This window comes from Trematomus bernacchii, unplaced genomic scaffold (assembly GCF_902827165.1).
Source record: "Trematomus bernacchii unplaced genomic scaffold, fTreBer1.1, whole genome shotgun sequence".
NCBI lineage: Eukaryota > Metazoa > Chordata > Actinopteri > Perciformes > Nototheniidae > Trematomus > Trematomus bernacchii.
In genome coordinates this window covers 2151512-2167557 of record NW_022988050.1, presented here as the reverse complement: position 1 = coordinate 2167557, position 16046 = coordinate 2151512, and the positions used below count along the sequence as shown (strand labels likewise).

The 16046-nt window shown below is 40.2% G+C and overlaps 2 protein-coding genes across 3 annotated transcripts; one reads left to right on the top strand and one right to left on the bottom strand.

The window, feature by feature from the left end:
• Positions 1-42: 42 nt before the first annotated feature.
• On the bottom strand, positions 43-15635 carry eif2ak1 (eukaryotic translation initiation factor 2-alpha kinase 1). Of its 2 annotated transcripts, none has more exons than XM_034119217.1 (15): positions 15268-15635; positions 13796-13963; positions 12904-13040; positions 12386-12429; positions 12200-12299; positions 12024-12104; positions 11843-11936; positions 11685-11733; positions 10035-10407; positions 8163-8271; positions 7970-8076; positions 3038-3152; positions 2138-2217; positions 815-1048; positions 43-661 (listed from the first exon to the last, which is right to left on the bottom strand). In XM_034119217.1, the coding sequence occupies exons 1-15, from the start codon at positions 15416-15418 to the stop codon at positions 548-550; spliced, it is 1956 nt and encodes a 651-aa protein (XP_033975108.1). In that variant the 5' UTR covers positions 15419-15635; the 3' UTR covers positions 43-547. The 2 variants fall into 2 exon arrangements, with proteins under 2 accessions (XP_033975108.1, XP_033975109.1); XM_034119218.1 differs by lacking the exon at positions 15268-15635 and adding an exon at positions 14124-14319.
• LOC117473573 (ankyrin repeat domain-containing protein 61-like) lies at positions 4093-7942 on the top strand. The gene is given in 6 exon segments (XM_034119219.1): positions 4093-4708; positions 4711-4793; positions 5096-5190; positions 5691-5853; positions 6776-6973; positions 7280-7942. Coding segments are annotated over 6 exon segments (1230 nt in total). The 5' UTR covers positions 4093-4644; the 3' UTR covers positions 7907-7942.
• Positions 15636-16046: the final 411 nt, after the last annotated feature.

Sequence of the window (16046 nt, the reverse complement as noted above, 5' to 3'; positions counted from 1 at the left end):
AATAAATGTGCCCTGTCACCATGAAAAATAAAAATTGAAAGGTTTAACGTGTCCATAGTACATGTTTTTAATTTGCTGACAATGTGCAGAATCTTCTTCAGGATCAAGAAGCTGCACAAAATCATGACACACATTGTCAATTCTGCGTATAGGTCACTTTTTCAATTTGTTACAAGTGTACCCCTTCCAAAGCAACATCTCCAATGGACAGAAATAACATACTTCTTCCCAGACATCCCACATGATGTAGCAGCAGTAGTTTTTATTGAACAGCTACATTAAAATAAATAATTGCACCTTTAGATTCAGGTGTACAACACACACACACACACACACACACACACACACACACACACACACACACACACACACACACACACACACACACACACACACACACACACACACACACACACACACACACACACACACACACACACACACACACACACACACACACACACACACACACACACACACAAAATGGTACAGCAGTGGGTGAATAAATCCAGTTTTGACAGTTTTTGGAGCCATTACTCTTTAAGCATTAGGACTTGTCCGACTCAGAGGAGTCTGAGCTCTGAAGCCGACTGATCTGTCTCCTCAGCTGCATGATCTCCTCCTCCTGCTCTTCAACCCTTCTCTGCAGACCATGAATCACCTGAAGAGGAAAAAGAAAAGTTTGTGTTTTAGTTATAATTAGGATTATTGCATTTTGTGTTGTAGTTATTATTAGGATTATTGCATTTTGGAAGCACAATAAGTTACCAGAGGGTTCATATGTTTCCAAATATATACATTTATCCCAACATACTATGTCTTTACTGCAGAAGAGTTCACTCTGTAGAAGCTCGCTGGCTGTGGGCCGAACAGCTGGCTCTTTACTCGTCAGCTTCATGATGTTTTTACTCAGATCCGGCCATCTCTGGCAGAAGGAGTCTGGGATTTTCCCCTCTCTCAGGTCCCCGAGGGTCCTGACGCGCTCCATCTCAGTCCCAAAGGGCTGGAAAAGCTCCAGAGCCAGGACTCCGATGCTGTACATGTCTGACTGAGGGAGCAACAGCACAATAACGTTTACATTTACAGCTGTAAAAAAATGACATTAGAATTAAAAATGATGATTAAATGAAGCTCAGCGTAACTTCTTTCAGGAAGACTGGTATACATTCAATCCGCCGCTGCTTATAATCAGCTCATCACAGGCTTTCTGTTAACCTATTACATTCACCTAAATCTCAGCAGCCAATCATCGTGCTGCAGCCAAACTTTAAAATGGTTCTCCTCTCTCCTGCTGTGATTTCAGGCGTTCATGCTGCCGACCACCTCCTTTCATCATATCCAGTGCCAGGAGAGCTAATCCATCACATCCCCTCTTCATCCCATCTCCTCATCAAATCCAGATCTTCAGCATCATCACCAGTGTCTAGACCCCGGGGGGGTTCCTATATGCTCACAGCTGCATTTCCCCCTTTAGATATACGATTTCAGGATCGGGGTCTAATCGCCAAAGACTTAACATTTATCATATGGCATTTGTCATTAAATGTTCTTTAAACAAAATGAAGTCTCTCCTGATTGAAATAAAAGGGGATGAAGTTTGTAAAGTATAGGACATGGTTTCAGCCCACTTTACAAGACATTTCTGGAATGATAAAGGATATCTATTTAGTAGAGAAATGTACCTTTTCTTAAAAGCAATAATCAAGCCGATTTTCTTATTTCTTATTATTTAAGGGTGTAAATAATCAACTAAATTATAATCATTGTTGTTTACATTTTATCAACAAATGTGATGTTTTACATACGGTCTTTATTAAAGAATGTTCGCAAATTGTATTTTTTCTCTTTTGTAGCGGTTGCTTGTTAATTAATCACTTTCTTTGGCCTAAAAATGCGCAATATAGATACATGAGTTATAATGAGTGGCTTTTTATTTGATTGTATGTGTTTCGGTTGCATTATCAAGCGCTTTGCCTTGTGTTGAATGTGCTATATAAATAAACTTGTCCTGCCTTGCTCAAGAAAGTCCTTTGGTAGTAAAACAGATTATTTTTTTAAATACACTTAATTTAAAATAACAGTGGTAAAATATTATAGCACGTAAGTATGTGACATTTTTTTGTATGAATATGTTTACCTTTGAATCATAATGGGAGCCCCTCAGTTGTTCTGGTGCAGCGTACACAAAGGTACCAACACCTGTGGTATGTGAGGAATCTGCAAAAATACATCAGAAAGTGTGACTTTAAAGCATAGAGCGCCATCTAGTGGTGATTGATTGATTGATTGAAAAGTTTATTAACAGCTTGTATATTGGGTACAGTACAGTACAGCTCAAAACATACAATTGTTAAGGGGATGCAGACCAGAGAAAGACTTTCGTCTTGTTTACATCAGGGTCCCCCATTTCCAATTCATCATATCATTTAAGACATATAAGACATATTTGACATACAGATGGCTTATTTACAATTTACATACAGGTGGTTTTTTTACATACAGATGGCTTATTTACAATTTTCATTTTAGATTTCGTTCTAATACATCCTAACCGGACATTTAAGACATACCAAGTCTACAGATATACAGTTAGTAACAGAGTCTAAAATGCGAGTATATACATAGATGGGGGGGGAAGCTGTCCATTGTACGACAGGTTGAGATTTGTACCATTACCGGGGCCAGTTTTGCAATGCTCTCCCCCGAAGGTGCTCTTTAAGAGAGGTTTTGAAGGTAAGTATAGTTTTACTTTCCTTTACCGTTGTGGGAAGAGCGTTCCACCTTGATGTGGCATAATTGCGAAACGTGTATTCCCCCTTTTTTGTGCCAAATCTGGGTTTTACATGATGTGTGGAGCTCCCTCTGGTGTTATGATCATGGTATTCCTTGACCTTTGGAAAGAATTTTGACATGTACATGGGTACCATAGAGGTGTAGTGGATCTTGTAGACCAGGCCCATTGCAAGTAGCTGTGTGATACTGTGAAGTACAGTGTTGTGAAACAAAAAAAACGATTTAATAAAAGGTGAATTATTACCAGTGCTGGGAGAGGTGGAGCTCTTATGGCCGTCCATGAGGATGTCCTTACAGGCCAGGCCAAAGTCCCCAATACGAACATGGCGGTCACGACCATGGAGGAAAATGTTTCTCGGCTGCGGACAAGAGACATTAGAATAAGTTACCTTAGTAAACGGGTACAAAAAACAGTGGTGGAATAAGTACTCAGATGTGTTATTAAAGGTGGGGTAGGTAATTTTGGAGAAACCAGCTCGAGTGCGCTAGAATTTGAAAATACACAGCCGGAAAAAATCTGCCACTTCCTTACAGAGCCCCTCCTCCAACACACGAATGCGCACATGACCAATGAGGGCACGAGATAAGTTTGTGCACAGATGGAAGGCTGACAGGCAGGTAGGCCATCCAGTTATTTTAGCCGGGCCGGCTAAAATGATTGGTCGTGCTTTTTACAGTACTACGGCTTCCACAGTTGACTTTTTTATGGATTTTTTTGTCAAAGCACTTAAAATATTCATTGCTATCGGGATGTTAAGAGCATTCCATGGAATATAACAAAAAGTGTATCTCGAGCCGGTTTCTCAAACTTACCTACCCCACCTTTAAGTAATAGTAGCAATACTACATTTTACAAGTACTTTGTTAAAAGTAAAAGTCCTGCATTCAAAATCTTACTTCAGTAAAAGAACAGAAGTTTCAGCATCAAAATATACTTAAAGTACCAAAAGTGAATCGTATATATATATTGAGTTACTTTAGATTATTCATGTGTTTTCATCACAACTGGTAAATGTAGAGCTAATTGTAATAACTTCATATACTGCTGCTGGATATCTTAACCTACCAATATGTGTCATGTTGATTTAATAATTAATTAAGCTGATAAAATAAACCTAAATAGTAACAAAAGCTGTAAGATAAATGTAGTATAGTAAAAAGTAAAATATTGGCTTCTTAAATGTAGAAGCCAATAGAAGTAACGTTTTTTTACTTACTAAAGTAAAGTAAGTAAAAAATAAAGTAGCATAAACTGAGAATACTCAGTACAAGTACCTCAAAAGTACAGTACCCAAGTAAATGTACTTTGTTACTATGCACCACTGACAAAACTAACTTTATCTGTTTTTGCATGTGAGATCTTTTATACAACATATTACACGCAGAAATAAAAAATGTCAGGGTTTCAGAGGGAGAACTGACTCAGAAACTAGTTACTCTATTAAAATTCGGACAAATTGTACTTAGTTTTCTGCATTTTAAAGACAGACTGAAGAGCTTGTACACCTTTGCATTGCTAAAAGGAACAAGAACAAACTGCAAATGACTCAGAAGGGTGTCACCAGTCCCCACAATTGGCCCCGCACGCATCAAGAAGTTACCAGTAGTGACAGGAAGGCCTCACACCAAACTTATTAACACTCAAACCGACATGATGAAATCGAAACACAGGAAACAGAAGTAGCTTTTACATTTCCTCTACAGAGAGAGCTTAATTAACTGACGAAATAGAAAATGAATGGCTGCACCGACGAACAAGAATAACCAGCCTTTAAAGACAACACACCTCCTGAAGGACTGAACACACACAGACGCTGTGGTGCCTGGTCATGTTGGAGGAGAGGAAGAAACATGAGGAAAGGAGCAGTCAAGTTTCTCAACAATAAATTCTAAACGGCAATTCTGGATGAAGATTTGTATTTATAGAGGACATGTCGAATAAATATGGGAGACACTTTCTCCCAACGATAGGCGACACACCTGGAGAAGACCTCTGGAAGGTAAATGCAACCATTTTTCTAAATATCTTCTGCGTTTTGAAGCAAGTTAAATGCAAGTTTCAAACTATCACATGTACAGAAAAGAGCGTAACATATATCTAACAATATCTCCAAATTGTTTGCAAATAACAACACGCATAAAGACAGCGATAACCATAAGAAACGTAATGATTTCTAACAGTTGGCACGTCTTAAAGCTCCAATTTGATCATTACTTTTTACAGAAAAAAGGAAGAAATTCTTGCACATATTTGTAATTTCCAGTGTTCTTGTTTGTCATGTCTTGTCTCGTCCTGCCTCAGGGCCTCTCTACTCTTCCCCTTCACCTGGCTGCAACTTACAGGAGAGCAGCGAGCCTGCAGAGCCTGCTGACAGCCGGAGAAGACCCTGAAATAAGGTCTGCACAAACACACAGCTAGCCAAGTACTTCAAGTATTATAGGACTGGTTCTTTCACAAAATGTTTAAACTGTGACATTTATGATAAATGATCATGAGTTATATCCTCGTATAGTCTGGTAGGTTCAGAAAATGATATCACTTTAGTGTTATGACGCTTTGCATGCTTAGTTTAAAACAACAAAAAATACACTATTGGGACATTATGATACCAGAAATCTAAGATGCTATCTAGTCTCATACCCCGATATATTGATATTGATATAATATTGATATACTGCCCAGCCCCTACACACACTAACACAAAACAACACACCCACATACACTTAAGAGTAACATTAGGTTGCCTCTTATAATAAATAATAACTTATAACTTAACTGGAGTTTCATTTTTGGCGACTTCCTGTTACAGATGAGTGACACCTATCAAAGACACCCATGTGACTGGTTCCTTTTATTTGTATTTAAAAAAGCAGCTTTACTCTCTCTTCCTCTGCAGGGACCAGCTCGGTCGGACTACTCTGCATTTAGTGATCGCCAGTTGGCCGAGCATCAGCCCAAAACCCGGCTCCAGGTTCCAGACGGCTGTGAGCGGAGAGAGGAGGGGGGCAGAAAGCTGTCTGCGGCTCCTCTGTGAACACGGGGTTAACCTCAATGCAGAGGTGAAACATGTTCACAACACAGATCAATGTTCCACATCTTTTTGTAGAAATCTAAAGGGATATTATGGAAGTTTTGAAGTTGGGTAGGTACTTTTCATTAGTGATTTTATTACCTGCACTAGATCAGAATCAGAAACAGGTTTATTACCAGGTAGGTTTACACGTACGAGGAATTTGACTTGGTGTCATGGTGCATACAAACAAATCTAATCAAATCAAATCAAGTTTTATTTATAAAGCACATTTAAAAGCGATTTTTGGTCAAGCCAAAGTGCTGTACATATAATAAAAACACATTACTACAATCACAATAAAAGACAATAAATTACAACAGATATATATAAAAAATAAAAATAAAACACAAGGAAAAGTCAGGAGTCGTACTCCGCTCTAACTAGAAGGCCAGAGAGAAGAAGTGTGTTTTTTTTTTAACAAGAATTCAAAACACAGATAGAGAACTAGAAAAATATAAAAAATAATTTAAAATATAGTAAAATATAATATAACAGTATTTACATTACATTGCAATGGAATGAGTGGAGGATGCCGTCTAGTTTGGAAAAACAGGCAAGACGACAGGCATGGAGGAAAAACAAATGTACTGCTGTGGACGGGACCCAGCAAACAGCCCAATTATATAATTAAATATCAGTTGAATGTTTTACGATCCGTATTAGTTTTCCCAGTTTTATTTTGTCCCGTAAACATCTGTCTCTGGTTTCCTGTTTTACTTTGAGTGTTAAAGGAGTTTGATTCAACCAACGGGTTACTGCATTTGGGTCCTATACACCTTGCCTTAACCATGCTGTCTGACAGACCTTTCTGATAGGGAACTGAATCCATTATATATTACATTATTATACTGGTCTATGCTTTCTTTAAAATGTGTTGCCCACGCTGTGTCTCTTGTGGCTCCCTGTAGGTGGAGGGGAGTCAGCAGACAGCTCTCCACCTGTCTGTCCGCTACACGGCTCTGTCTGCGGTCCACATCCTGTCCTGCTGTGGAGCGGATGTGAACGCTGTGGACAGCAGTGGGATGACGGCCCTACATATGGCTGCTGGGATCCTCCATAAGGACATTATGGTCAGCTTGATCAAGGAGGGAGCAGATTTGAGCATGGTGCGTATATACGATTTTTTAAATAAATGCTGCATTCATTTGACATTTTACTGCTGTTGATATTAAAGGTTTTGCTAATGTTAACTTCTTTATATATTGTTGGTCAGTTAATCATAACTTATCTGGAAATACATGGTTTTCAACTGGGCAGGAAGGGGAGGAAAACTGTAATCTGAAAAGTAACTCAAACTAAAATAAAAAAATGCGTATGGAATGGGAGATTGTACTTAAGATCTTGAGTTACTTCAGTACTTATTCCACTTTTGCTCCTACATCAAATTGACTCAGATTCTTGACTACTTTCAGGGGGTGAAGCCCTCTGGGAACACTCCTCTGCACCTGGCTGTTGTAGCGATGGCTCTGAAAGCCTTTAAAACCCTGCAGGACGACACCAGCTGCATCACTGAGCTGCTGGAGCTGGGGGGCGAGGTCAACGCGGTGAACAACGCTGGGATGACACCTTTGCACGAGGCGTGCAGCATGGGAAACACAGAGCTGGTGGAGCTGCTGCTCAGGTACGGAGCGAACATCAACCAGCTGAGCGGAGCCGGGGAGAGCTGTCTGTTCCTGTTCCTGAACCACAGGCCGAATGTAAGGAAGAACTCTCTACTCATTAAACTCCTCAGCCTGACCTCCCCGCTCACTTTCTACAACCACAACAACAACCTTCCCCTCACCTTGACGCTACCATGCTTCTTCAAACAAAGAGACCAGCTGCTAAAACTCACTGAGCAGCCAAGGAGTCTTCAAAACATTTGCAAGAGGGACATTTATCTAAAACATGTCCAAGGCACCAGAGAAGAGTTGAGAGAAATCCTGCCAGAGAAACTATATGACTTTGTTTTCAACTACTGGGAGGATTTACACATTTCCTTTGTGACAGACGGCGACCAGGACTCTTTTAATGACTTGTTACACATTGCTCCAAGTTGACACCTTACTGCCACAGATATACCTCAAACAGATGCTGAAATAAAATCTATCAAAGCACCTTACCTTCAGGTCTCTGTGCATGATTCCTCTGGAGTGAATGTACTCCACTCCTTCAAGTATCTTCTTCAACAGGCTGAGTGTGTGTTCTGTGTTAACACATCCATAAGGACCTGGAAATACAAAGAGCGAATTATTGTATTTGCAATAATCTGTAATGTATAATAACACCATTTCTCTATGTACAATATGTGTTTACATCTTGAGGTTTGTTCTTCTTTGGGCTTGGTGTTCCTCTCGGAGATCCAGTCCTTCAGAGAGCGCTCACACAGCTGCATCTGGATGTAGAGCATCAGGTGGAACTGGACCTGCAGACGTACATATTACAGAAAAACCTAACATCGCTTTTCACTTTTTACATTTTATGCTACAAAAATTGCATTTTCTTATCCTTTTAATAATGTGCAGCTCCTTCAGTGACAGGTAGCTTCACCCCACTACTAATGTGCAATATACACAGGGGTGCACACAACTTTCTCAGTGAGGTACTCAGATGAGTCACCTGGAGTCAGTGTTTGGTACGCCAACTTCTGGCTCCCCTCAAAGTTCCCATGAAGCCCTCTGTATCGCGAATGTCAACAGGGGGGGGGGGGGGGGGGGGGGGGGTGGTAGTGGAGTACAGAGCTTCGTGGCCACAGAGCGTGTGGACGTTGTGATCAGCTGTTTCAGCGCAGTGCTGCTGTACAGACAAGGGGTGCCAGAAACTGACCATGATCAAAATCGAAAATCGGACAGCCCTGGCGATTATTCGACCCCCCCCCCCCCCCCCGCGGGAGAGGAAAAAAAAGTATTTTCGCAGAGCTTGCATTTGCAGTTCGAAGTAGTTCCACGAGGAACTCTTCTGTGGACGTGCCGCTCTGTTCATCTTTAGTTGTGTTCTCACTGTTCTGTCGCCAATAAATCAATCGCACGTGTGACGGAGAGGGAGGGCGGGGTCGGTGTGTAGCAGGCTGCAGCAGCAGTCTGCACTCTGCGCTGCTGGCTTCCTCCAAGTTTACAGTAAAACAAACTGGTGGTGCGATCAATGGTCATTTACAATTATTAATACTATTACTATTATTAGCATTAGTCTATATTTTGGTTGAAACCAAACCAGGAAAAAAAAGAAAAACATAAATATTAATAAAAAAATATATAAATAAAATCGAATTTTAAAAATAATCTTCGATTATGGAGACTGTAACGAATATTCGAATAATCGAATAATCGCTGGCATCCCTAGTACAGACCGACGTTAACAGCAGCCCTGTCTGTGCACACGGAGACCGACTGTCGTCCGGTGATCTAACCGCCTTCTGGAAAAGCTTCACAAGTACGCCGGTACGCAAATGCGCTTTGTGACACAACTGACGGTACGCATTTCAGATTGTTGCCGCGCATGCGTACCTGCGTACCAGTTATGTGCACCCCTGAATATACACATATGTGCAATTTACACTTCACTTTTTTACAATATATTCGTTAACGGCTCTTTAAATACCTTTATATTAGGGCTGCACGATATATCGCGTCGTGACGATAATCGCGATATGCGCGATATTCACATCGCAGGACGTGCGATTTTTAAAATTATTTAAAAAAAATTATTATTATTATTTTTATTTATTTGTTTTAGGACGTGCGATATTAAGTAGGCAAATGAACTCAAACACGTCATGTTACAATTATTTTGCTGCTTGCTACAAAAGGAAAACTTGCGCGGCTCTCATGTCAGGGGTACTTGAGTGAGTGACAGCAAACCACCAATCACAATCAAATCTCCAAAGCAAACAGACCCGGTGATTAAAAGGTAAAAACACTGAATAAAGTAGTTTCATGTAGTTTCATTCCTTTTGCATTTTTTTATCTGAACTGTACGGTACGTCACCTCTGTGGAAACATTGGTATAACTGCCTTTTTTAAATTTATATTTGAGTGTTGTATGTCTTTTAAAAAAATGGACCTTGAGTCTCTTCAATAAAGCTGATGATGATGATGTACATTGCTGCTGACGCTGTAAGTTTCCCCACTGTGGGACCAAAAAAAGACATTCTGATTTCTCTGATACCCATTAGCTTTGTTCAGCACAGACCTCTTGAGGAGGCTTTGTGGGGCACAGGTCGGCCCACTGCTGGAACTCCTGGTCGTAGCAGGAGTTGTTGTTCAGCTCGATGTTGCTCCTGCTGGACCCGTCCTCCAACAGAGCCGAGCTGCTCATGGCGGGACATTTGGAGCTCTTCGGGGGTGCTCGCTGTCCCAGGAACACACAGGGGACGTAGTTATTGGGAACCCGCCGCATCGTCTTGGGACAAACCACCTGACCTGTCTCTGGTGTCGGGACTAACGCTGTGAAGGGATCGGTCTCTCTTGGTGGTTCTTTGGCATCTGAGTCTGTAGATGCTTGACTCCGGCTCTGGAAAATGATTGATGAGGAGACGCTGCTGCTGTAAGAACTCTGATCAGAGCTGTGAAGGAAAGAGCAAAGATACATTTGGTGTTATTGGACAAAATAAAAGATGATAAAGGATCTCCATGACCTGAGAAAAATACTGTAAATACTGTGTTTTCTTTGGATTTAGTTGTCACATGTTCATTCAAAATATCGCCCGCCAAGGTAATTTCTGCCAATAAGGGTATTTCATGCTATTTCTTTAATCAAACACTTTTTTAAAGGAATAATTCACCCCCTAAAATGATCGTTTGTAAGTACATTTCTAACAACTTGTTAAGTTAGTATTTTTAAATAAAATAACTCGAGCAGTATAAACAAGGTCTCATAAACTAGTACTATTATGGCGCGTTTCCACTACAGCGCGGAGCACGGTTTAAGAGGGCTGTGACGTCAGCGGCCCGTTTTTGGTTGCGTTTCCACTTGGCCTAGTACCGGCCGGCGGGTCCTAATTCACAGTTTTTCTGGCCTCATAAAATCGCGGGTCTAGGGCCAGAGACAACGAGGCTGAGTCGGGCTGAGTATGCTAAACTAGAGAGTGAATCGCTGGCAAGGGGGCTACAACTACAACAAGATGGACATATTTGACCGTGATTTAATTGTAATACACGTTTCAAAATGATGCCGAAGTAACAACATACTGATACCGTTTAGTAAAAACCATGAATTAATGCTTTGTCAAGTCTGCAGACAGACGGCAGGCGAAAAACCTTTTAAAATGCGTGTTTTCTAAATGGAGATTGGCTAAGCTAACGCAGTATATGCCCCGACCGTCCACACTCACAACAACGGCCTATACAGACATAAATAAAGCAGCGACTGTATTCACCATGACACAGGCAGTCTGTGGTTTGTACTTGTTTAACTTTTGTCTAGTTTCTGAACATATATGAGGAGCTGTGAGCTCTGAGTGCTAACAGCTAACGGCTGTGTTGTTTTTCTGTGGTTCTCATTGAAGATGACGTCACGGCTCCGCCTACACTGCGTTACTATAGATACTACCCCAGTTCCTAAACTGTAATGGAAATGCGCCATAAAGTGAGCCAGTCCTAACGAGGCCTAGCCATACCGAGCGAGGCCGAGCGAGGCCGTGTAGTGGAAATGCGCCATAATATCCGTTCGAGTACTGTCAATGCAAGTTAAAACTGCAAATTAAAATAGCACAAACTCATCAATAAACCTAATGTATATGTTTTAAGGCAACAACTTATCATCGATCTGATTATTTATTCCATCAGGCTTAAAAAATGACAGAAAATGGTAATTAATGTAAGATCAGTTAATATTTTAGACCTGTCGTTTTGTTGAGGTGACTCCAGTGCAGGCAGCAGGGATGCAGGATCTGCAACAGAAATGTTTGTTACGATAAAGCTTCTGTTATGATAAGCACTGTAATTCTTTACTCAGTGAATATTAACTCTCAGACAAACAGAACAGCAGTAAATACTCACATGCTGCGGGCTGAACATGTTCCATCCACGCAGTGTGATAGCCGACAACATTCACATGCAGCAGGCTGGACAACATCTTGACTTCTCTGAGGACCTAGAGCCAACAAGAAATAACCAAATGATTACACTATGATATAACTGGCAGTAAAATGACTTGACTGATAAAACACTGATGGCCCACCTTCATGCAGTCATCCTTTGAGACTTTTTTGATGAGGATTTTCTTCACAGCATAATATTGTCCATCCAGTTTGTTCATAACCTACAAGATGAAATCAAAGAAAGCATTGTATCAAGTCATGTTCTGCTTCAAAGGGATGGGATCAAAGTAGTATGGATTAGAATAAAGTGGAATACCTTAGAAACATTTCCATATGCTCCCTTTCCGAGCCGAAGCATTTCTTCAAATTCACTAAGATACCGGGATGTCTGCGCTTGGAACAGTCCCTCCTTAGGTCTGTGGGGAAGGACAAGAAAAATATCTTATACAATACTTTTTAATCTAGCAACTCAACATTCAAGACTACTAAAAGTACAACTTACCTTACAGCAGGATTGTGCGTGTTTGACCCGAGACCTTGTTGGCCCTGCAGAAAGACATAAAAAGAGTAACCACACTGAGGATAATGAACATAATCTATAACATTATCCCTATTCCTTCACTATGTATCAATACAAAGCAGTATGCAACGTAATGTGCTGTCAATTTGTTGGAAAAAGTGTGATAGCAGAACGTTTTGTGTGGTTCATATTCTGTAGGATAATATAGAAGAGACAGTCCTTTTCTTTTACTATATCATGTCCTAGTGTTCTGATAGTCAAAGAACCCTATTTCTAAATAGTATCAATATGTAGTTAATGATTTTCTACACAAAATATTTAAATTACAAGTGGATTTCTGAATCGTTCAGTGTTTTCTTAAATATTCATCCACTTTTTAGTTTTTGAGTTAATGGACAATTTCCTACCAAGTACAAATACCGACTCTAGGTAAAAGTAAAGTCCAACATTATTACAGAGTGACAACATACTATAATATCCCTATGGATGTGTCCAGTTACCTGAGGATACAGCGAGGAGCTGGCAGCGTGCAGCAGCTCGGTGAAGGCCCGGTTGTGCTGCAGTCGGACGGTGCTGAACTCATCGCTGATGGCTAAAGGTGAGAGGAGGTTCAGGGCGGCTAGACGCTGGCCTATAACTGTGAGAGGAAACAAAGAAATGACATAATTAGGAATATTAACAAAAATCTGAAGATCCGTCACACAGCCTGATGAAGTGACAGGATGGTAAACATGTATTTTAAACACACTGTTTGAATGTTAAAGGTAGGGTAGGTAATTTTGGAGAAACCGGCTCGAGATCGCTAGAATTTGAAAATACACAGCCGGAAAAAATCTGCCACTTCCTTACAGAGCCCCTCCTCCAACACACATGAACGCGCACATGACCAATGAGGGCACGAGATAAGTTTGTGCACAGATGGAAGGCTGACAGGCAGGTAGGCCATCCAGTTATTTTAGCCGGGCCGGCTCAGATGATTGGTCGTGCTTTTTACAGTATTACGGCTTCCACAGATGATTTTTTTAATGTATTTTTTGTCAAAGCACTTAAGATATTCATTGCTATCGGGATGTTAAGAGCATTCCATGGAATATAACAAAAAGTGTATCTCGAGCCGGTTTCTCAAACTTACCTACCCCACCTTTAAATGGACTGTACTTATATAGCGTTTTATCCAGTCTTTACGACCCCTCAGAGCATGTCATCTTTCACCAATCACACCTCAACATACAGAGCAATGTGCCATTTTTGCTCAAGGAATCTAACATTCACACACATTCATACAGCGTTGGCCATGTCAACTTAAAGACACATTTAATTTTAAACAAGTAAATACAATCAAACGTGTATAATATAAGCATGTTTACTCCAGTACAACATGTCAGTACATACCTTTAAACAGCGTACGTGAGCGCGCTGGGTTGGTCTCATAGACGAAGCACAGGTGCTCCAGGAGAGAGCCCAGCAGGAGGTGGTTGGGGATCGCAGAGGCAAACTCTTGGACCGACGGGTAATGTCTTCCAGCCATCAAGACCTCTCGGTTATTATCTGTGTCGGAAGCTGAGCATAAAAACCAAAAGATGACGTGACAGGCAGAGGAAAGAGGAAGAATAATTTGCTGTGTTTGGAGGATTCAGTTCTTTTTTTGTGGCACAAAACAACTTTTTGAAGTCAAATCAAATACTTCTATACCCGCAATGTTTTTTCTCGGTAGTCTTACCTTCTTCAATAAATTTAGCTATCATCTCAACAAGGTCTCTGTCTTCTAGGTCCATTTTCTCTGTATGAAAACTCCAATATTAAGCCCTTACAGATGTACTCGTGATTATCCTGTTCACTTCCAAGGCATGAAATGAGCTGATCTTGTGTATACATAAGGGGGGTGTGCACGGCAGTACTGCTTATCTGTGTGGTCCAGGCATTAGCTTCCTCCACCTACTGTACTCACACACTGACTGTCAACACATGAAGAAGCTGAGACACTTGGTCACCGTGCCAGAATGAGGAGGAGGGGTCCTTTGGAACTGACACTTTCATTATTCTCACTTCAGCAGACTGCCCTGTGGAGGGGCAAGTCCTGACTTGTTCTGAAGCAGGAACTACTTGTTTGACTCAAATTCGTCTTGATCTTACATCCTAACAGTGTCACTAGACCCATGCAAATGTATTTGACAAATGCGAGTTTGTATAAGATTATGGGTAAAGGGGCATTCGGTCACATTTTTACAAAAAGGTCAATTCATATGTTTTGTAGTGTATGAAAATAGCTGTATTAAGTCTTCTGTGGCTATTTTTTCGTTTTGTAAAGACTAGGAAATAACCATACTTTGGTTTAAGGCTTTTCATACATTATTATATATATTTGTTGTCCAATACTTTTACCAATTTGGAGGTTTTTAATCATATGACACTAGATTTTATATTTGATTTTGAAATTAAAGGTTGTATTGTCCTGTTATTAAAGGTTGCATTACGATATAATAATGTACTTTTTTATCAATCTCACACTGTTCTAGCTGTTGTATTATTTGCCTTTACATGCTTATTCATTAATTGCACACTAGTAATAATTATTTATAAAAATTGTGCAAATATTTTATGATAGCATCAATGGTCAAATCCTACAAAAATATATCATGAATAAGAGGAGGGGGGCTCATAGTCATTGTAATCACGTGGGCTGTAATACTATAAATACGCCCCTGCATGCTCTTTAAAACTAACTTGTACACTACTCAGAATTTGACATGTTATCCTGGTGTCATTGTGTAAGGGAAAGTGGGATGACCATGCCAAGCCACCAAGGATCAGTAAACATTGCATAACATAGGACACATTAAATAACATGAGGAAAAGCTGCTTACTGTCAAACTGGACTTCATCGTCCTCCTCGCTTGCCAGATTTAACAGACTAACGTTACTGTCCACCTCATGTCTCTGCAGGATCCAGAAGTTACTGCTGCTTCCAGAACAATCCTCAGACCTCAGGAGTCCTTTGGATGACGGACTGTACATTATTGTGTGTCAAAAAAAATGGTGACCTGTCAAAATAAAGTACTAATTTTAAAACGCTGCTTCAAGTTCATTCAACTACTTTATATCTACAGTAGGCTACGTTAAAATACTTGATTAATTCCGTGTTTAAATCGTCTGAATGTTTCATAAAATACAGTAAAATATTTCTCGATTAAGTCCCAAACGGTCTTCATGTCCATAGACGGCCATGATTCAACAGCCGCTAAGGGACCGTCTGACATTGTACGCGATTCAGGTATAACAATAATTACTAATATTAAAAAGTTAGCCCCAAAATTAAATCACATACTTGTTTTGTATTCCTTAAATATAATATTAATAATTCAGCATCAAAATGGGAAGAATGACCCTGCAACAAAAAGCAATTTGTTCGTTTTTTATTATATGAGGTAAATGCACAGGCTCCCTAACATTGTAGATTTGATGATGAAATGCTAAAAAGTCTGAGGCAATGGTTTGAATAACTTATTTATATGCAGCGATATAATTTTATACACCGTTTTTACTGCTATAATTTGTGTTCGTTATGAGAGTTTAATGTTTTGCACACTCAACATATTACTTTTAAAAGTCACCCTGCGCTGTTTTGCGCACGGCTAAAGCTCGC

Excerpts from the sequence above, each read along its gene's own strand:
- eif2ak1 (XM_034119217.1), bottom strand. The coding sequence starts at position 15,418 with ATGTACAGTCCGTCATCCAAAGGACTCCTGAGGTCTGAGGATTGTTCT. Across the intron at positions 8,272-10,034 it reads CCACAAAGCCTCCTCAAGAG|GTCCAGTTCCACCTGATGCT; the intron begins GTCTGTGCTGAA and ends GTACGTCTGCAG. Across the intron at positions 3,153-7,969 it reads TCATGCACAGAGACCTGAAG|CCGAGAAACATTTTCCTCCA; the intron begins GTAAGGTGCTTT and ends TCTTGTCCGCAG.